The following is a 21,354-nucleotide window of genomic DNA, read 5'->3' on the forward strand; positions in this document are numbered from 1 at the left end:
ATGTGTACTGCCTGGGACTGGTTATTTTCAAATTATATTAACAAGTCAAATGATGTCTTTAACCAGTAAGAGAAATAGGATAATTTAAAGATATCATTGTTTTTCTGTAACATGAGACTGATAATATGAACGGTTGTTAATTTATTGTTCTTAAATTATGTCATCCTTAATTATAGCCCATTGTTATGGACTGAGTTGTTTCTCCTTACGACTGTGATTATTTGGAAATAAGATTATTACAGATGAACTTGGTTAAGGTTAGTGCAGGAGGCATTCACCCATACTGATCTCCTTCTTAACAGGAAACTTGGTCTCAGACACACACGTGAGTGCATACACACAGAGGAAGGGCACTGGGGTGGGGAAAAAGGCAGAGGCTGGGGTGATATGTCATGTGCCTTGGGCAGTCAAGACAGCCAATGAGCATCAAGAGCTTGAGAAGAGGCGCAGGGCAGATTCCACCTCACTGCCAACACAAGGTGCTGACGCCTTGGATTTGAACTTTCATGCACTAGGCTAGAGAGAGTTTCTGCTGCAGAAGCCTGGTAGTGTGCAGTACTTCAGTATATGTGGCCAGAGCTGATGTATATACTCAAGGAGAAAGGAAGAGACAGCGTCCGTGGCCTACTTATCCTAGAGACCAATTACATGATAGGACCATCCCAAGGGGCAACTGTGCTTCTTACTGTCAGTTCCTGGGGAGGAGAATTTGGCTTCTTGATGTTGATCTCGATGCTGTTGCTGCCTTGTTTCACTTGCACGGGAGAGCCATGCACCGTGGCCACGCCTTCAAACATCTGGGACTTGGTTAAGGAAGGGCCAGGGGCCACCGCTGTGGGGTCTTCTTTTTCCTTTCCTTCCACATCTCCACGGGCCGTTTCTCCATTCATGCTGACTTTCCCATCGACCTAGAAGAGCCAGGGTGAACAGAGAGCATGCCATTACTCAACGGAACATAACCAAACACATTCTGAATGGCCTTACAGAAATCTCTCCAGAGCTTTCATGGGGTCTAGAAGTCAGTTGTCTGTCAATGCCCTCTGTAAGGGCTTCTCTTTGACCACTTCGTGACTGGACAACATTTCATGTTCATCTGACTCTTGATGTGCTTTCTTCGTTTGAAAATACAGAAATATTAAGGAATCCTTTTTTAAAAAAATTTACTTACTATTTCGCAGGCATACACTTTTAAATTTTTTAAAAACACTTTTCTATCATGTGCATTGGTGTTTTGCCTGCATGTATGTACGCCTGTGTGAGGGCGTCAGAATCTCTGGCGCTAGAGTTACAGACAGTGGTGAACTGCCATGTGGGTGCTGGGAATTGAACCTGGATCCTCTGGGAAAGCAGCTAGTGCTTTTAAACTAGGCCATCCCTTCAGCCTGCCCTCCCACCCCAATCAAGTAATCTTAAATACAAACACTGTCACATATTTGGGTTAGGTTGTGATAGCAATTCCACAATTTGAATGCTTTTTTTGTCTAGTTACCATATAAATGAGGTGGGCCATCCTCTGATCAGGAGCACTTTAGAGGTTATCTCGTGGAAGATTTTTTTATAAAGTTATCATGGAGGGCAAGAATTCTGATATTATGTTACATTGCAATAAATCTTCTATTTAATTTTATAATTCTATTTTTTCCCTCGGGGAAAAACGTCCACGCTCATTAAAATGTTTTTGTTTCACATTCCATATTGAGAGGAGGCAGCATGTGTGAGGAGGAGGAGGAGGAGAGGCGCTCGCCTAGCCTGCGGACCTGCGGTCCCGGCCGCCTTCCTGATGGTTGAGCCGACTATCTGTGTTGAGATGACCTACGACCCAACTGTGACTCTGCCACTCAACAGCTACACAATCTCACAAGTTTCTGACTCTCTGTGCGAAAATGCAGATTTTAACATAACGGCCTTCTTCACAGTGCTGTGGGGTTATATGGCTGAAGATGCTTATGACTTTGCAACACCTCACACCACTGTTCCCATTAGATCTAGCGTCTCTGGAAAGGAACAGCGGAAGGCTGGGCATTAGCCGCATTAGTTTATTTGTGCTACTGGCCATCCCGCGGTGTTACGTGCTACTCGTAGGAAATTTGCAGCACAACTCAGCAGGCACACGTAAATATGGTGGACACAGATTAAAAAGTATGCTTATCTTTATTGAGTGTGGTCCATGTGACTTTTTAGATTGTTTTATTGACCACGTCATTTTTTAAAGTGATGATTCTCAACCACTAAACTGACAGTAGCCCAACAGCAGGTTTGGAAATGTTAACAGTGTATTACTTGATCTTTCTTTACTTTTTTTTTCTTTGTAACACTATGGTACTGATAATTTATTCATTTGGTTTTGAGACAGGGTCTTGTGTGCCCAGACAGACAGACAGACAGACAGACAGACAGACACACACACACACACACACACACACACACACACAGAGAGAGAGAGAAGAAGAGAGAGAGAGAGAGAGAGAGAGAGAGAGAGAGATTACCAAACAAAAATGACAAGGTTTTCTCAGAGCCTAAGTTCTGTCCTAATTTATAAATTCTTCTATCCTAATCATTAGGAGCTCCCACTGCACGATTTACATAAATAAGGGGGTGTATCTCTAAATGATGTGGTCAGACACCTGGAAAGCCAGTTATATCAATGTATCCCACCCATGTTCTAGGCCTCCTCAACATCGTGCTTTCATGGAAGGTTACACGATCCACTATCCTGGCCCCACACGCAAGAAAATGCGCAGATATTTGGGCCACTTGAGGACACTGCTAGGCACACATGTATGAGCACACATATGTGTTTTGTATATAAGTTTTCAATTTCTCATGAATCTCAGGAAGAATTTATTCTGGGGATCTATTCTTAGGATGGAGCCACGAGGAATAAGAATACAGTCTTTACCCTGTTAGGGACAACGTTTTAAATCAATCTGGATGAAATGGCAAGTCGTCCATTTTTTTTGTTGTTCTAGCAAAGCTTAAGGCACACATTCAGATGCCTAGACTTATTTAAACGTAAGACAGTAGGTTTCGAGCTCTCTCTGAAGTCCAGTAATGAAGGTCTACTAACTCAATGCTCAGTTAGTTGGGTGTACAAACTTCTCGCCAGCCCTAATGGCAACAGTTCCTATGATGAGCTCCACTTTTCTGCAAGGACAGTGTGAACTGATTTTCCTCTGGAGTTGAGCGAGCTTAGGATTCGGGTGGAATGTTCCTCTGCAAATCGGAAGACCCTGGACTGAGAGCAAATGGAGATATGTGTTTAGGTCCTCAAAAATGATTTATAGGCTCTCTGGTGATACAGCTCAAGGTTTCTGCTCAAGGAAAACCTGTCTTACCTGACGACAAGCATACTTCATGCTACTCTGTGTCTCATGTGTTCTTTTCCCTGAGTATAGCAACTCTTTAGATATAGTATTAATTTCCTTCTATAAGATATAGCCATGTGTTTTTCTATTTAAATGAAAGGCAAATACGGTCTGAGTATGCTGTGCATCCTGATAACTATAGGTTTGGAGTATTGCTAAATGAGGATTTGTTTATGCTGCTCTATGAGAAACCATCATGTCAAACCAGAAAACAGACCTCGCTTGTCTGATGACTTGTCTATCCCAGGGAGCCCTCCAAGAGGAACAACAGAACTGAAAGGAACAGCCGTCCCTTAAGTATCTGCAAATCAAAGCTCCTGAAATATGTGTACTACTATCCACCATAAATGTGTTGGCTTTTGTTTGACAAAGGCTTTCCGTCCACAAGCTACCCACAGTTTGGTTTCCATCTTCTTTCTCTCAAAGAATTCGTCCTACCTTAAAAGTCTTCAGAACCTCTTGAGAGTTTTTGGGCTGGGAGTAAGGCCTGGGTGTCAGCATAGGCACCGTGTTTGGAGTGCTGGTTTTGCTTGGAGACCCAGTGCCTGCTGCTACGCTGCTCTCTGGGACACTGGTGCGAGCGATGGTAGTCTCAACCGTGGCAGTGAACTTGGGCGGGGGCAGTGACTGCTGACGCAAGTATTTCATGGGGCTGGGGTCGTTGGGGAAGGAGGATACGTTTGGCTCTGTTGAATGGCTTCTTTCCAGAATTTTTGGCATCTCCAAGCGTTCGAGGACAGCCTCACTGATGGTGAACCTCTCGATGTATTGCTGGAGGATCCCCTCTGCCTCCTCCTGTGACCTTGCATTCTTATATGCCTCGTGCAGCTCCCTCTCTCTCCGCTCCCTGCAGGATGAGGAATGGGAAGAAGAGCAATAAACATCTAGAAAGCTGCAACAATTCCCACCAAGCTAAAACCAAACTGTAAACAGTAGCCTTCAGAACCGTGTGGCTTAGGGAAAGCGGGACTAGATACTATCGCGCACTAGCAACAGAAAGACCCACTTTTCTTGGACAATTTCTCTGTAAGTTTTGATGCTTTTCCTCCGTTCACTTGTCCCATCTTCTCCAGACATCAACTTCTCCATTTTTTTCCTTTCTTCCTCTTTCTTGATTAAGTCCTGGGAAGCGCTTCTTCGACGGCTCTTCCAGCGAGCCAGGTCCTGCGGGGAGGAAGAGAGATCTCACGTTCATTCTCGGCCTGCATAGAATGCCTTCCTGTGACTCACGGACCTATTAGGCACTATGCTGGGACACTTCCACACAGTCCTGCGAAAGCCTGGTTGGAACAAGGATGCCTAGAGGGCAGGGAAAGAAGCAGGTAGTGTGCATGCTGTCATTAAAGGGCAGCAATTTACCGAGACAGTGTGGTGTGACATACGCAATCAAGGTTCATGTCTTCTGACAGAACTGTCTTACAGGTAATATAGAAAACTTCATTTTTTCCCCCTATTTCTACCTCTGCATTGGAACTAGATATCCCACCAACAGAACGTAGGGATTTGTGTACAGTTTTCTCTTGCATGGGAATGAAGACAGAACTCTGGAGTTGAGTCTTCCAGATCCACTGATTGTGTTTGCGTGAGTTCCTCTGGTCCGAGGGAGGTCATGGAGATCTCTCCGACAGTGAGGGACTTCTGGGTTGGAAGGATCAGCTAGAGCTGTGGAATTACCCAGCTCTGATATGTTCATGCATCGTTTTGTGTTTCTTAGCCTCTCTGAACTCCTTTTTCTATCTTCTCTAAAGTGGGGTGGGCGATCCAACGCTGCTTACAACCTTGGGAGCGAATGTGATGACCCTTAATGCTAGACCCATTGACCTATTGTCATGGCACTGGGCTAACAACTTTGGAGAAGTCAACTTTTTGACTAATGATGGAAAGAGGTTTACAGTAGTGACCCCCCCCCCCCAGTGAGAACAAGGTAAAATGATTCCCTCTCTGCAAACCACAAGGGCATCCTGCTTTAGTTCTTTGCTCTCAGCACACAACCTCTAAGCTCTCATCGGCCTCTGGCACCTTCCTTTCCTGGTTTGAACCTTACCTCTCTACTCACTAGCTATGGAACTTTGGGCAGTGACTTAGCGGAACTGGGGCTCATCTGTGGATGCTGGGAGATAACCATTGCTAGTACACAGAGTTCCTAAAGGATGAATTACCCAGAGCGAAGCGTTTAGAACAGTGCCTGCTACGGGTTCAATTAACGCTGACAGCTGCAGTCATCGTCGTCATCCATCAGTCTTAAATATAGACTATTAAAAGACAGCACACCACAGCTCTGCCCCTATCCTAGTCGCCTACCTCTCACCCCTTCTCTTTGTGACCAAGCTTTGGACCAGAGTACCTGCTGATAGACACCAGTGCCGGCTTCTCCTCTCTCCACGTTCCTACCGACCTCTGCTTTAATCTTCACACTGGCGCGGCCTCTGTAATGCTGGGCCGGCCCCTCCCCAGCATGACTTTGAAGTCCAAGTTACCCTCCCAGTCGGGTGGTCGGCTGAGTCCCTCCCCACTGCCCGCGGCCTTGGCCAGAACTCACATCTTGCCATTTGTCGTCCTCTTCCCTCAGCTGGTTATTTATCAGCTGCAGCTGCTCCTGGCGGGCCCTGCTGTGCGGCAGCACCGCTGCCTCCTCCTCACACCGCATGTCAAACATACTCGTGCTCCTGATGCGGAGAGAGCAAAAACAAAAAGCAAGCGGGATGAGAGCCGGCGGCGGGCTCCTTTCGCCGCCACTGCACACCGCCGCCTGGGGGCGCTACCGGGCTGAGAGCCGCCTCTTCGCTCTGCAGCGGGAAGCAGCGGCCAGCAGCACAGCCAAGAGGGGATGTCTTTGTCTTCATTGATGGCCCTGAATAAGGGAGCTTTCTAGAAAGGTGCCCGGAAAGGGGCCAGGAGAAAGTATCTAAAGGTCCCGCACTCCTCTCACTCAAAGGTATATAATTTAGGGAGAATATATGTGTTGGGGGAGGCGGCAGTCGGGCACATTCCATTGCAGTGGAATTTCACACTACACTTGGTGGTGAAAAAAAGAGAGCTTGCCTGATTTACATGCGCAGAGACAGTGTCTTCACTTAGAAAAAAAGTCACAGGGCCTCAAGATTAGGACACCACCGTTGCATATTTAAATAAATGATGGGTGTGTTGTGGCTATTTCTTTATATATATATATATATATATATATATATATATATATATATATATTCACATAATTGATAGTGCATCTTGGAATCAGAAGATAAGGCATTTTGTATTAAGAAGATGAAACAAATTCATAAATGAGGGTATACTTTGCACCTAATGTGTTCCCAACTGTTTTGTTTTTGATGGGATTCCTCTGAATTTCCTTTTCGAAGGGAAAGAGAAAGAAAGGCCGGGTAATGAGGAAAAGCAAACCTTCTGGCTGTGCCTGCAATTGACAGATTCTGCAGGAGCTTCCTAAGACCAGAGTCTTTTCTGTGATGCTCACACAGCCCTGTTAAGAGCAAGCATTGAAGCAGCAGGGTAACAGGGTGACACAGGAGAGACCAAAGCAAAGCCCCCTCCCTTGCCCCTAAGGGGGAAAAGACCAGCTCTGAGACCAAACAACTCAAACGTTGAGTAGGAACTTAAGTTTAGGAGTTAAGGAGTTAAGGAGAAACCTTCTAAGTCCCCTAGGTATAAAAGAGGGCGATAATCCATTTTTGAAGATAGCTGAACGTGGGGGGCGGGTGCTGGGGGCCCAGGGAGAAGACGTGCACTAGGAAACCAACTGATTCCAGGCATCATCAGATGTGGGAACAGCATCAGCACTGGTGGATGAATCTGCATGAGTGGCTGGGTTCCTGGTCCCTTTCTCCAGGTGCTAGACATTTAAAATCTAATGTGTGTGCGTGTGTGTGTGTATGTGTGTGTGCATGCGTGTGTACATGTGTGCATGTGTGTGCATGTGAGTATGCATTGAGTGCACGTGTGTGTGCAGATGTGTGTGCATGTGTGCATGTGTGTGCATGTGAGTATGCATTGAGTGCACGTGTGTGTGCAGATGTGTGTGCATGTGCATGTGTGTGCATGTGTGTGTGGGGGGGTACAGGGGTGACAAAGCATGGTAGGAGGTTGCTCTTGTTACTTCTCCTGGTCCTGTTGGCTTCAGCTGTGCCTTCTAGAAAAAAAAACTTCCTCCTCAGAGGGGGAAAGGGCTGTGATTTTTTTTGTCTATTTTACAGTACTTACTAACATAAAGAAAAGTTCGGGAATTTATACGGTTAAGTAGAAAGGTCTAACCTATGGTGGTTTTTTATTTCTCTCATATAAGTAGGTCTTCTAGAAATAGATGGAAACTCTTACACTTTCTTTTCCTATACTTGGAGCAGGGAAGGGTGGTACCTTTAAAATATATAATCTAGCCAGTTATTTTTAAGGCAAATAACAATTTCTACTGAGGCCTTAGGATGAATAAATGTCTCTGAGCTGCATGTCTTACAGAGCAGTAGACAAGCTGTGCAGAGAGGGGAGGCCCCTGACTTTGGAGTTCTAAAGGGCAGAATTCTGGGTTGGGAAACGTAGGAAGTCACCGGCTTCTCCCGGGTCAGGATTCAGCTCCCTCACCACAGGGTGTTGAGGGAACAGGAGAGGCCCCCACAGTTGCCTTGATTTACCATTTCTGTTCCCACTGTGAAGCTCCAACTTACCCTAGCCCAAATGTGGCCAAAGGCCAGATAATTAAGTGGGCCTCTTGTTTGCTTCTCCTGTATCAGGAAGAACTACCTCCCCCACCCGGGGAGAGTGTGTTTCTTTTTAAAGAAATATCAACAGCTTGCCATAAAAGAATCTGAAAAAGCACAATATGAAGTCAGAAAACTGAATAAAATGCTTCGTGATGTTCCCAAGATGCAGGCCCTCTGGCAGAGTCCTGTTGGGAGAGGAGAGATGTGCCCGTGAGGAGAATGTGAGGCCATGAAATGACAGACATTCCTGACTGGCCAGAAGGGGGAGATTCCGCTACCTTTATGGTAGGTCTGCCCTGACTTGTATTTTATCAGGACACTTTGTCTTTTGATTGGGCTGTATCTTCAGAGTATGTCAATTAATAAGTATAGTTTATGCCAGTGATTGCCTTTAAAGATTTTGGGAAAGGGACAGGGGAAAGAAATGAAAAGATAGCACACAGCTCTATTTTAAAAATTAACCCTTGTGATTTGGTTCTCCCTATGACTCGTGTCAACAGCGCCCTCTGGTAAGTGGTTATTTGGCACTTTTGCACATTCTCAAATAAAACCTCTAGACAAGAAGTTCCTTGTCTTCTTTCTGGTCCACGGGGGAGTTTTGTTTTGTTTTTGTGTTTTTGTGTTTTGTTTCGTTTTGTTTTTATAAACATCAGAGAGGGGAGTTCCCGCCCCTTTAAACGGTCTCTAACTTTTTCTGTGTCTGAGCTTTCAGAGGCAAGTGTGGGCCAGGTCTAAAATCTTCTGAATGTAGCTTCCTTCCCTAAGATCTACCTTGAGCAAACTGTGCTGCAGCTGCCTGTCTAAGAGGAATAAATCCGTCCTACCACAATGTTGCTGCTCATCAGATCAGAGATTGGCCTCTCAATCGCACGCCCTCCTGTCAGCGATGTGAAATATTGCCACTGGAGGGTTTAAGAGTAATACCCAGGCCTCACTTCTACTGTCTGCTTAACTCTGTGCAGTCACGGGCAGAACTGCATGTTGGGGACGTGGAGGTTCTGTCTCCCAGATAACTAAATAATTCTAGACTGTCCATCAGAGCTTGGCGATGGGATATGACTGCTCAGGGTTAAGACTCTAAACTGGGCTGACCTCAACACAAACACGGGGAAACAGTTGTTTAAAGCCCCCGTCTCTGCCTGAATACCATTATTGTTGTCATCTATAGAAGTGACACCTGTGCGTTTTATGCCCTGATTTGACATGGAATTTGGCTCAGGACAGCAGGCAGCATTCACCCTTCTGGTGATGGTCAGGTCTCTGTCAAGCCACACGATGCTTTTGTGCAACTGATGTTGGAATGAAATATTAAATCTTTTACCTCCGAAGACCAATTACCAGACCCAAGAAGAGTATCATTCTGAAAAACTTTTGGCCTTGTACATCAGGAGTACAATGCTCTGCTTACAGGAAAGCCAACTTTGGAATGGAGTTTGCAAGGTCACAGCTAGGGTGATTACAATTCTTTTCAAACTGGGATGTGAGGTGCCAGGTAGGGAAGAGACCTCTGCTCAGGAAGAAAAGCAAGTGGCAGGCAGAGGAACCTGGGTCCCGTTTTATACCCTTGACCCCTTGCTATGCTATGGAACTTGAATAAAGCCCCAATGTTTGGGTCTTAAACATCCCACAGTTTATATGACTCCAACCTGGTAGAGACTTGGGCTTCTGAATCTATAATTAGTGGTTTAGGATTTGTTTGGTTTTTTTTTTCTTTTTTTCTTCTTTCTTTCTTTCTTTTTTTTTTTTTTTTTTTTTTGGTTTGGAAAAAAAAGTGACTGTAGGAATGACTACTTCATTGTTTAGGCTAAGCCCCGGTGCACTGGGAGTTAAATTGCAAAAATCATGACACCCCTTCCTTAATTCAATGGTTCAGGAAGGGCGGCACCACTGTCCAGGTCACAGGAGTGGCTCCAGCATGCTATGGAAAATGAGCGGCAAAGCATCAGCATCATGCTCAAGTCGCTTTCTCAATAATCTCCCCGCACAGAACACTCGACCCCCGTGCTCTTCTGCGCCCTGGGCTTACTAGGTAGCTCGCTGCGGCATCCGCTGCATGCCAATTAGTGGTAAGTACACGGGAAGCATGCAGTTTAGGCTACTGATTAATGTAATCCTATGAGCACGATGCCACTTACTCTGCGTCATCTGACACAGGAGTTCTCGGACCGTATCTACGAGATCAAATACAAAATTAGAGAGAGGGCTGGCAGACAGCGGATGCTGTGACCAACCTGGGAAAACAAGCTGTAGGAGAAATCAATTTGTGTGTACCAAACCTTTCTGCTGGCCATGCTGAAAGAAAAACGTCATTACACAATTAGCAATATTCATTAGCTACTAAAAAAAAAATAAATCAAAGCCTTCGTATTTCCAAAGGGTATAAAGTTTGTATTAAAACCCAGAAATCAAATAATCCCATGCTGCCCACGAAGAAAACTCTGTTTAATGTAAACACACAAAAGCTTGGGTTTAACTCACAGTATTTGGGAAAGGCAGCTTAAAATGCAAATACCACTACGGTTACTCACACACAAACAGCTCATGCCTCTCTGTGTTGGTGGCAACGGTCTTTAATGGACATGCACATGCCCTTGCTGAGCTGCTCTGATGTGTTAATGCATTTGCACAGACAATATCAAAGACGATTTCTACCACTTTTTTTTTCTAAGAGCAAACCAAAACTTCAGCCAGAACTCCAACCTTCCGCCTGCGTTTGACAGAAACCACAATTCCTAGAAAACGGGTAATCTTAATCAAAACCAGACTCGGAGGCTATCCCACAGCTGGAAAAAAACAAAGTTTGTCCTGATCTTTCCTATTCTTAGAGTAGTTTGGGTTTATAAAGCTCCCTGCAGTACGATGGTATTAGGCCCGGATGTAGCGACACCGTGAGAAAGAGGCAACAGTGAGAACGTTGCCGTAGGGAAGCACACATCTGGACAAGCAGCATCCACAATGGAGCCCCCCTTCAGCAAGGGGAGAGCTTAAAGGCGCTATCCTCTTCTGCTCCCCAAAGACTGCTCATTTCTGTGTTCTGAATCGGATAAAGAATTGCCGCTGTAAGGAGAATCTATCTTGCTTCTAGCTTCCCAGCAATTGCACCTTGTCAGCAAAACATTACCTTCTCCCATGATCCTTATCCTAGCAGGTAATTTCTGAGTGTTTCTTCCTCTAATTTTAGAGAAATTAGCCCCAACAATGCACGAACACACACACACACACACACACACACACACACACACACACACACACACACACCTTTCTTTAACTTTCACCGTTCTAGAACATTCCCCATTTACTGACAATTATTATTTCACTCACAGGGAAAACCTGTAAAGTAAAACTGCCTTTGCTGATAAGAAGGAAGTTGTTAGCACTTGGCTTCAAAGGGCATTTTCAGCTATCAAATCTGTGGGTAAGACCATAGCTTTCTGTTGGAATGGACACAAGCAGGCCAACCAAAGGGCTGTGAGACTCCTCTTCTGCTGGTAGAAAACTCATTCCGTTCTCCCGGGGGCACTTCCTAAAGGTGCTAGTTTAAGTAAGATCCTCAGGGCACCCCAAATGCCACAGCTGTGAAGCAAGTCATGAGGGGATTCTTCCCCACCAGGAGAGAAAGCATGAGCAGGGTCAATTCTGAAGACGCATACCTGGATTTCACTTAGTGAAAAGGTCCATTGGAATATTCAAATATTCAAATGTGGTACTTGCTAAACCATCTTTGAAAGAGAAGTTATTCTTGACGGATAAGTAACGGAGCAGTCGTTAACCAAGAGTTATGTGGTTTTGTGTCTCTGTCTGGATATCCAGTTAGCATTTTATCTAAGTACAGCCTAGTGCGGAAGTTGAGCTTATGGTGCACACACAGTCTTGTCCTAGCGAGCAGTGTCAGCTTCGGCCTAGCCCTGAACTTAACTGTTTCTCCACAGTAACAGCATTCAAGATGTCTCTGCTGGCAATGGAGTCTCACTAAGTCTCACCATGCAAGACGCTTCCTGATTATTTCCCCTCAGCTCTGGCCAGAGGAGGCCCTCGAGAGGTATTTTGGGGGTACTGACAAGAGCAGCAGACTCGGAGGATTAGCTTCGTTTCTCCATTTTCTGTGTGCTCATGGACCTAAGGAGTTTCCTCTTAGATGGATTTGTTAGTTTTAAAAGGGCACTGAGGTAAGTAAGACTGTCTTTGCTCATAAGAGGAAGATAATTAGCACTTGGCTTCAAGGGGCCTTTTCAGTTGTCAAACAGGTCTGCTTTCTGTCTCTGTCTCTGTCTCTGTCTCTGTCTCTCTTCTCCCTCCCTCCCTCCCTCCCTCCCTCCCTCCCTCCCTCCTTCCCTTGCCCTCCATCCCTCTCATAAAGAGATCCTCAAATGCAAAGTAGGAGACACTCTGGGTAAAGAATGCCTTAATGCTATAGGGTATAGAATTGACCACTGTGACAGACTTGCAAGGAGCAACCTACCAGAAAAGACACCTAATGAAGTTTCAATCTGAGGGTAGCAGTATTTAGAAGGGTGACAGAAACAAGGACATACCGACTGATTATGTTCATACAATGTCTGGCACTAACAGAGAACCTTGGAATCCACAAGTATTCCGTGGTAGATTCCCTGTACTCTGAATTAATTTCATGTGAGAGTAGAAAATAGCTCCGACCACTCATCTAGGATGAACACTTGACTTGGTCTTGTGTTTTGCACATAGCAATTACTCAGTAAACATTCATTAGGAGAAAATGCAAATTCTCAGGGCAGGTGTTGGTTCAATCAAGAAGCATGTCATGGGCTGGGAGATGGCTCAGCAGGTAAAGGGACTTGCCACCCACCAAGCCTGATGACCCGCATTTCTATAACTCACATAGTAGAAGGGACAATCCAACTCCCACAGGCTCTTTTTTGACCTCTACTAGTATGTGGGCAGTGTCTCCCTCTCTCTCTCCCTTTCTCATATGCATAGATGTGCACAAGCACGTACACACACACACACACACACACCCTAAAAGATTTTGAAAAAGAAGTATGTCATAAAGCTAATGGCTCTCTTCACTTACACTATTTATCCTAATATGAGCCACAAATGACTGGAGCATAGAAAGCAGTAGGAATTCAAACAGTTCTCCATGTCTCCTCTTGCGACTCTTGTAGGCAAAGACTTGAAGGGGAAAAGTGGTTTCCCGCTCAGAGCTAAGTTAAAATCTTGGTGATTTAATTCTGGGTGGTGTGCTGAAGTTTGGTTTTCCAACGACGATGGAATTTCATATTTGCAAAGGTCGTGAAAACCAGGAATGCACCCAGGAGGCATGCAGTGTCCAGCCTACAGGCCCTGCCTCCTTCCTTCCTGTCACTCTGGCTTGCTCCACAGCAGGCCACAGACCCACAGTAAAGCCTCAGGTTTGAACATCTGGAAGAAGGAGAGTTGACAATAGAGGGCAAAGTTGACCACTTAGTCCCTTGGTCCTTAACTAGCCTCAACCGGGGAACTGCATGGGATTCAATCACATAACTTTTCTCCCTATGCCATTTCTCACTTGTGAACAAGCAAATATCCACTCAACCTACCTGTGATTTATTTCAGAGGTGAGCTAGAGAGGGAGCAGACACACCGAAGGGGATACAACATGCTCTACAACTATGGTGTAAAGCATGTCTATTGTCTTTGCTCCCTGGGCATTGTGGTTATTACACGACTACTACTTATATCCAAAAGGCTAGAAACTGCTGATGAAGATGGCTAGGGTTCTGATTTTAAAAATGTAAGATTGACCAATGTTCTTCCTGGCCTCCACTGTGCCCTTGGCACTTTCTGCCTCACAAGGAGCTCAAGAGAATTCGTCTCATCAGTCTCTTGTCAACCAACATTAGGTAGGTAGACTGCACTTACAAACATGATATGTATATATCATTAACTGGTAACAGCAGCTTCCACACACAGGGTCTTGAAATTCCAAGATCTTAAATCAAGTCAGGAAGTGGAACAGAAATCCTGCCACCAGATGGCAGTGGGGTTGGCTAATGCTGAAAACATCCCGCAAGTTCTTAAAAATGTCTTCTTAGGCCTGAAATCCATAAAAATCAAGGAGCTTGGAAAGAAGTCTGAGTCCTTTGCCAAAGGCACCTCTGTGATTGAGGAAGAACAGTTTTTCATTTATTCTTCCCACAGAGCGAAGATCAGAAAGAATGGTTAGTGGGTAAACGCATTATTACGCTACTCTTTTCATACCTGCTTACATGCAAAAGAGAGAAACTCTGGATTCATGGGGCTGTGTCCATCATTTTGTTTCTTCTAGCAGAAGCAGGTAAGTGGCTTTGTTGCAGCATGAGGCATTAATAAAACACTCAAAGCACATGCCAAGGCCTGGACTGGAGACACAGTCACAGACGTACAGGATAACCTGACTTCCCATCATTCCTGGCATACCCGTGGCAGACTCCTAGCTCCCTACTGCTGTGCAAAAGGAAATGGGTTGGTTCAGATCTGGATGTCTAGGGAGTATCTCAGTTCTCCTGGTCATCGTACCATCTTTTTGTGAATCAGCCATCTTGTTCTGGCCTTTCCAGGCCACAGCCACTCCAAGAAGGAGCTGTTTTCTTCTCCAACTTCACTTCTGTTCCCAAAGGCTCTCACTCAGAGGCCAGAGGCCATGCTCTAGGGCAACATTTGGTCCGACCAGTAAAAGACCATTCACTGCTAAAGGAATTCAACAGTGTCACTCACTGACACTCATCGAAGCAGAAGTGCGTGGAGATGGAGTCGCTGTGTAGGAAATCCCCCTTTTTATTTGCGGAGGCCTCTGTCACGCAGCTGGTACTTGGAAATGGTTCCAATTCCGCTTTTCACGAGTAGTGAGGAGGGAATCAGGCCAGTCCCCAGTCACATGCAAAGGCGAAAATCTCCATTCAGAGCCGACCCCAGAAGCACAACTCCTGTCCTATGATGAGTATGTCCCTTTAAGCAACTTTACTTCCCTCCAACTCAGTCACCGAGGGCACACAGGATGCTGAGCTCTTATCTAGGCACACACCAGCCACACATAGCAGAGGCAGCACAACAGAGAATGCAGGCAGGAGGCTCACAGGGGTCCGCTGCTTCCCTCTGGTCTTTGTACCCTTGGCAGCATCTCAGGCTCTTTTTTAATAACTTCTTCTTTTTCCTGTGGCAGGCATGTGGGTGTAACTAGAGCCGGAGAGGACAGTTTTGTTATAGGAGAAAAAAAGTTACCAAAAGCCTGCTTGCCTGTCACCCATCACTACCTGGGAGGCAGGGCATGCTATGCCTCACCTTCCTCAGTCTTTGGGTTGTTGCTCTGAACGCAGACCTGTTCTTCCTGAGACTCCAGCACTGGCGCCAGCCATGGGGCCTTTTTGAGACGGCCATCGGTGCCAGAAGGCACTGTCCTAGCGTTAATCAGGTGGCGTTGGTGACAGGAGGCAAGAGGAAGAGGGTTATGAAAGGAGACTGAAAGGTGAAGAGAGATGCTCAGCTGTCACTCCACAGGCCTGTTAGTAAAGGCGCCACAATCTGACTTAGATGCTAGTGTGAGTTCTCCAAAGGCCTGCAACGCACCTAGAGGGCATGGTGACACCTAGTCACCACAGGACTAAGTGAGGGCCCAGTGTGCACTGGAGGACCCCAGGATGCATTTCTCATGAGTTTTCTGCCTTATCTTTCTCTCAGACACTGGAGCCTGGAAGCCTCATCACGTGTTCCTGACACACTCATATGTACAGCTTTCCCCCTTTGACGGTGTCAATCAGTCTAGAGCTCAAAAGACTGCTCTACCGGTCACGGACCACCTCCTATTTCTTTGGGTCTCAAGGACAAAGTATTTGGATGAATTCCATGTTTTCTTTCCTCATGGCTCCTACCCGGAAGGTGGGATGGAGGTTCTAGGGCAAGCAGGGTACCTAGCAATGTTCTACTTCTGCCTAAGAGAATGGAGACCAGATGATGGAACTGAACCCCAGAATAGGGCTTTGGATAGGGGCCTCCAGAGAAGAGGGGAGTTTTTAGGCTGATGAGCTGGTTCCCTAGTCTGAGCAGTGCTGTCACCAAGAAATCCTGACGAGAGAGACCCATTCTCTAGTCTCCTTCCAGTCTTGATTTACTGGAGATTTTGAAAGCTGAGGAGAAGGGAGAGCCCCCTTTTACGGGTCTACTTGGATGTCCAAAACTAGGTTACAAGGTACCTGTGGGACAGGAGAGGGAGATGTTGGTGCGTACGTCAGGTTTACGTATTCGGAAGACACAAGCGGAATCATTATGACATTCCACTTCAAGTGGTTCAACTAGTAAGATGATGCTCAGTGGTTAGACCAAAAGGGATGGCTGCAGATATTCCTGGCCTTCTCAGGCACTGATTCCCATGAAAACAGACTGGAAACAGACATTGGCCAGTATCACCATACACATGCTTCCCCAGTGATGGGCCCTCAGTACAGTTTTTCTGCTGTCCTGTGGAAGAGTCTATCAAATATATGTTCTCTAGAGGTTTGTGTAATGTATCTCATCAAACTCTTGAATTTTTGTTTGTTTGTTGATTGGTTGGTTTTTGTTTTATTTTGATTTTGATTTGGTTCTGGTGCTGGGCATCTAGCACATGCTAAGCTTATGTGTATGCTGTACCACAGAGCTATGTCCCTAGCCCCAGCCAACTTTAAAAGCAGCATTTGAGTCCCATGCAGACCTCTTTGCACCAGAGGGGGGAAATACCTGTAGTCACTCTGTGGACTAAGCATTTGTTCTTCTTTTAAGTCAAAAGTAGTAGTAGAGGGAGGTGACCTGGAGGAAGTTCGGCTCTCGCTGCTGTGACTGAGAACCTCCACATTGTCCCTAGGCCCCGCCTTGCCAATGCTGAGCCGCTGCCAAGTTTGTTGGTCTATCTCTGTCACAGGCCCAAAGTGTACAAACTTTTGCCTGGGGCCGGGCGCTTTCTTATAGGCCCTTGCTTTACGGCTGGCAAAGTCATCCCGAATGGCGGTTTCTGCATCGATTTCTGGTGAGGGCTCTGGGGCACAGGTGTTCTGAGCATCTCCATCCCTGGTCAGAACCAGAAATCAATTCCAGGAATTCCAAGACAAATACAAATCAAGGTGAGGTTGAAAAGACAAAATTAAATATATGAACAATACTACCATAGCTAGAACCCAATGGCTCTCCCATCAACCATTTAAATGAAGAAATGATCATTGTCCTCGTCTTGGTAAATAGTACTTTAAGTTTCTATTGCTTTCAAAGCATCAATCGAAACACCAGGATTGATAGTGTAAGAAAACTGTAGGCAAAGCGAAATGGTTGGTTATTCAAAATTCAAGTCGAAATTCTTTATAGTAAGCAAGTCTAGGAGAATAAATAACCGCCTGCAGAAAGTCAGCTGGGTAAAGAAGATGCTTTCTGCTAACGTAGCTCTTGGTATTAATGTTTCCTCTCTCACAGAACGTGCTCACTTCCAGACACTCTGTGTTTGGAGAGGTACTTTCTAGCCACCAAACCAGAAAAGGAAATAAGGGTAACTGCTCAATTCTCTAAATGTTAAACCCGACCACTGCTGGGGGTTAAACCAATGCACACCTCGTCTCTCCTGACACTTTCAATCTCTCCCAAGTCTCCAGGTCGGCTTCTGTAATACCAGAGAGTTTGATGAAGCTCGGAGCCTCACGGTGCTGGCTAAGTCTGCCCTGGATTCTCCTCTGGGCCAGGTCATCCTTCTGAAGGTCTGGTGCCTTCCTGAAACTCATTTCCAGTGGTTCACTCTCCTGGGTTTGCATGACGCAGGCCACCACTCTGTTCACATCTTCTCGATGCCCCTGGTCTCTGTTGATTTGATTTAGGCCCCCACATCATTGAAAAAGTCAAGTTCAAAGAGAGGGGAGCAGACAGACAGAATGTCAAGTACAGAAACTCAGAGGAGGGGACAGAGCGAAATGACAGGAGCATCCTTTCCTTTCTCAAAACTGTGGGATTAATAGGAGCTGTGGGTACCTTCACAGGATGGGACCTGGGGCCTCACACATGCTCCATGACTGCTCAACCGCTGAGCTACATCGCCAGTCCTTCATACCACATTTTAATACTGTAATAAGCAGAGTTTTTTCAGTCTCTAACTTGTCTAGCCAGGGCTGACTGAAAGACTGCCGAAAATGGTAATGGGATTTCATTTTGACAGTAACGATGCCCAATTCCCACACTACAATGAAGTCCCTACAATGAATTCAAGTTTTCTGATGGAATCTCTCAGTCCCCCTTAGAATGTGGTTTTTTTTTACTGCATCACTAAATGTCAGTAATGAGTTTGGCATAATCCAAACTCTAGGATTAGTCTGGAGATAGCAGGCGCATGGTTCAGACGTGAAACCCAGATGTGAACGGTTAATGTAGAGAGTAATGATTCTGAAAGAAAGCTTCAACATCCAACCTCATTCTGTTTCATAGCATGAGTCTGGGTTTGTCCCTGTAAGCAGAGTAGAGAATACACACTCTTTTCTCTGGGTAGTAACTGTTTACCTTTACAGATACTGAACTGATATTCTCAGGTTGTTCTACTAAATTAAATGCAGGTTGACAAATGTAGTTTAAACTAAAGCTGTGTCAATCGTATACTTAAACATTCTATGTAAAAGCCTTTGTGTACGTGTGCCAAGCAGAGTGGTGCACATCTATCTATAATCCTAGCATCTGGGAGACAGAGACAGGAGGAAAAGGAGTTCAAAGCCAGCCTGGGTTACATAAAACTATGTCCAAAGTAAAGCATAACACAGATAACAACAAAATACCAGCTGTTTACTAAGTTCAATAATTTTGCCTAAAGATCATCTTCTAAGTCAAAGAAGTGCGAGAGAGAACGATATTCTTAGTTCCATAGCCTTCAATTCTCTAAAGTGAATGGCAGGGAAGTAATGACGATGTGAACTCAGATTTTGATTTAAGGAAAAACCACAAGATGATACATTTTCCAGGGTGAAATTCTGCAGGTAGACACCTTGATTCTTGCCATCTCTCATAATACAAAAATCACTGTTCAAATCCCACGGGGCTACATTTTCCTTCCTCCAGTCACCCCAACATGTATGAGCTGAACAACTCTGACCTAAAAGACTTTAGATCAGCAGCGTTTTGGATTCTATTTTTTTATTTTAGAGTATTTTTGACAGACATAATAAAATATCTTGAGCCTGGGACTCAACAGGCATGGCCCAGAGGTGGTCTGTATGTGACATTTTCAGCGCACCTGCATTTTCACCTGACCTGATGTGAGGTCAGGTGTGGGGTTTTCCACCTGTAGTGTGATGTCAGTCCGTAAATGGTTCAGATTGGATCATTTGAACTAAGATAAGGGGAGAAAGATGGGAGTAGGAAGTTCTCTTGAGAATGACTTCTGTGATAATACACATGGAAGAGCATTATAAGCCTGAAGAAGTGTGCGATGTGTGTTTGTATGTGTGAATACATGTGCTCATGTGCCATGACATGACCTCATGTGGAGGTCAAAGGACAACCTCATGTTTTGAGCCTCGCCTTTTCCCTTGTTTGAGACAGGCTCTCTCTTATTTACTTGACACGTGCTTGGCTAGCTGCCTTGCAAGCTTTTGACAATTTCTCTTGTCTCTACCTCCCATTGCCTTGTAGGCAGGAATGCGCTGGGATTAGACACTTATGCTACTGCGTCTTGGATTTTTATGGATCTGGGAATCTAAACTTCAGCCATTAAACCTACATGGTAATCACTGAGCTATCTACCCTTTTGGTAAAAAAAAATCCACCATTATTTATCTTGTTTGTGTAAGAGAGGAAAGAATAAGTTTTGTTCTTTCCCTTCTATCTAAAACTTCCTAATTCCAGAGACTAATAGAAAGGCAGTGGCTGTTTTCTGTGGCCTTTGAATGGAGTGGAGCACCTGAAGTATTAGTTGTTCTCTTAAAGGCAGTGGGCCATGTCTAGTTTGGCTAGTGATGCAAATTTACAAGACAAGGGGTTGGAAAGAGAGGGATGGGGGCCATGTACCAAGCATTTTTGCGTAATGATGCTCCTTCTTATATAGACACACACAGAGTGCACACCTTTTATATCCTAGATTTTTCTTGTCTGACGGTCCCTTTGAGAGGTGTTGGCTGCTGCCCGCCTTCGCTTCATCGTTTTTTCGGTAAGGCCCGTACAGCAGTTGGTTAAGTGGCACCATTGGCTTGCGTTGGTTCATCCTCACCCTCCTTGCAGCAAAGTCATCTTTCTCAAGGTCAGGCAGCAGGCAAGCAGCTTCGTCTTCCGACTCTGAGTCTTTGCCATGTTGGTGGGCCAGGAAAGGGTTTTCTTTCCGAAGGATTATATCACGAATAGCTTCTTTCTCTTCACTCGATTGCTTTTGACTGATAGAGCAAAATCAAATGGAACTCCCCGTATAATCAGATCAAAAAAAAAGTTTAAATCCCCATCTCCAGGCTTTGCTGTTATTGAAAAGTTCTCTCAATGCTGTTAGTTCAAAGGGCAGCACCTTTCATTTTAGTTGCAGCACGATTAGAATAGGCTTCCCCTTGAATTTAGCCAGATACAAACAACACTGAGAAGTCATATAATTTGCAGGGCTCAACGAGCATCCTTAACAGCAAGATCCTAAATGGCTCAGAAAGTGACAATCCAAAATCTTTCTGTGAAACAGTGGGGAAAGTAGGGGCCTCCTCACCGCCACCTTCATCACCACATTTGTGATACACACAGTAAGGTACCACCCAGTTTGGTTTTAGCTGACAGAGCAAAAGAAGGAGCCCAAGATAAGACTCTGGAGGAAAACGCATGCATGAAGCCATGTGCTACAATACAGGACATGTGCTCAGTACAAAGCCTAAGGAAGATCTTTCTGCAGCACACTGAGCTGAATGGAGACATATGGAACAGTTTAAAGGCACTCAGAGGATGACATACAAGCTGATCAAGCCCTGCATTCTCCCATCAACACCTGCTTCCTCTCCCCCACTCCCTAGGCTCTCCATCTTGCCGGGTCTGCTTCCTTTCTATTGGTAGAAGTGCAGGACAGCATGGTAAAGGCACTCTGCCAAATTATTGCTACAGATGATTTTCATTTTCAAAGGATTCTTGAAGGCCCCTTAAAAACAGAAGCTTTAAATTGCTAAAGGTAATCTGATGGTAACGTGTCAAGCAGTAAGCTTTAGGACTTCTCTTATTTTTTTTCTTTCCATCCTGGAATGGTGAGCAAGACAGCAGTTGTGCTTATGTGGCCTTCAAAGAATTTCCCATTCTTCCATTTAAAAGACCAGTTTCATTTTGAAGTCCCAATATGG

At 45.2% G+C, this 21,354-nt stretch overlaps 1 protein-coding gene across 52 annotated transcripts in view; it reads right to left on the bottom strand.

Annotated features, from left to right (window-relative positions):
* Limch1 (LIM and calponin homology domains 1) overlaps positions 1-21,354 on the bottom strand; it is a 312,252-nt gene that overhangs the window by 43,237 nt on the left and 247,661 nt on the right. For 28 of the 52 annotated variants that reach the window (XM_087583019.1, NM_001401575.1, XM_087583009.1 and 25 more), the window contains 5 exon segments: positions 10,207-10,242; positions 5,905-6,031; positions 4,372-4,529; positions 3,804-4,212; positions 687-908 (listed from right to left, as the gene is read on the bottom strand). In XM_087583019.1, the coding sequence (XP_087439145.1) occupies positions 687-908; positions 3,804-4,212; positions 4,372-4,529; positions 5,905-6,031; positions 10,207-10,242 (952 nt within the window). 52 annotated transcript variants of the gene reach the window in all.

This window comes from Rattus norvegicus, chromosome 14 (genome assembly GCF_021556685.1).
Source record: "Rattus norvegicus strain SHRSP/BbbUtx chromosome 14, alternate assembly SHRSP_T2T, whole genome shotgun sequence".
In the NCBI taxonomy this organism is placed as follows: domain Eukaryota; kingdom Metazoa; phylum Chordata; class Mammalia; order Rodentia; family Muridae; genus Rattus; species Rattus norvegicus.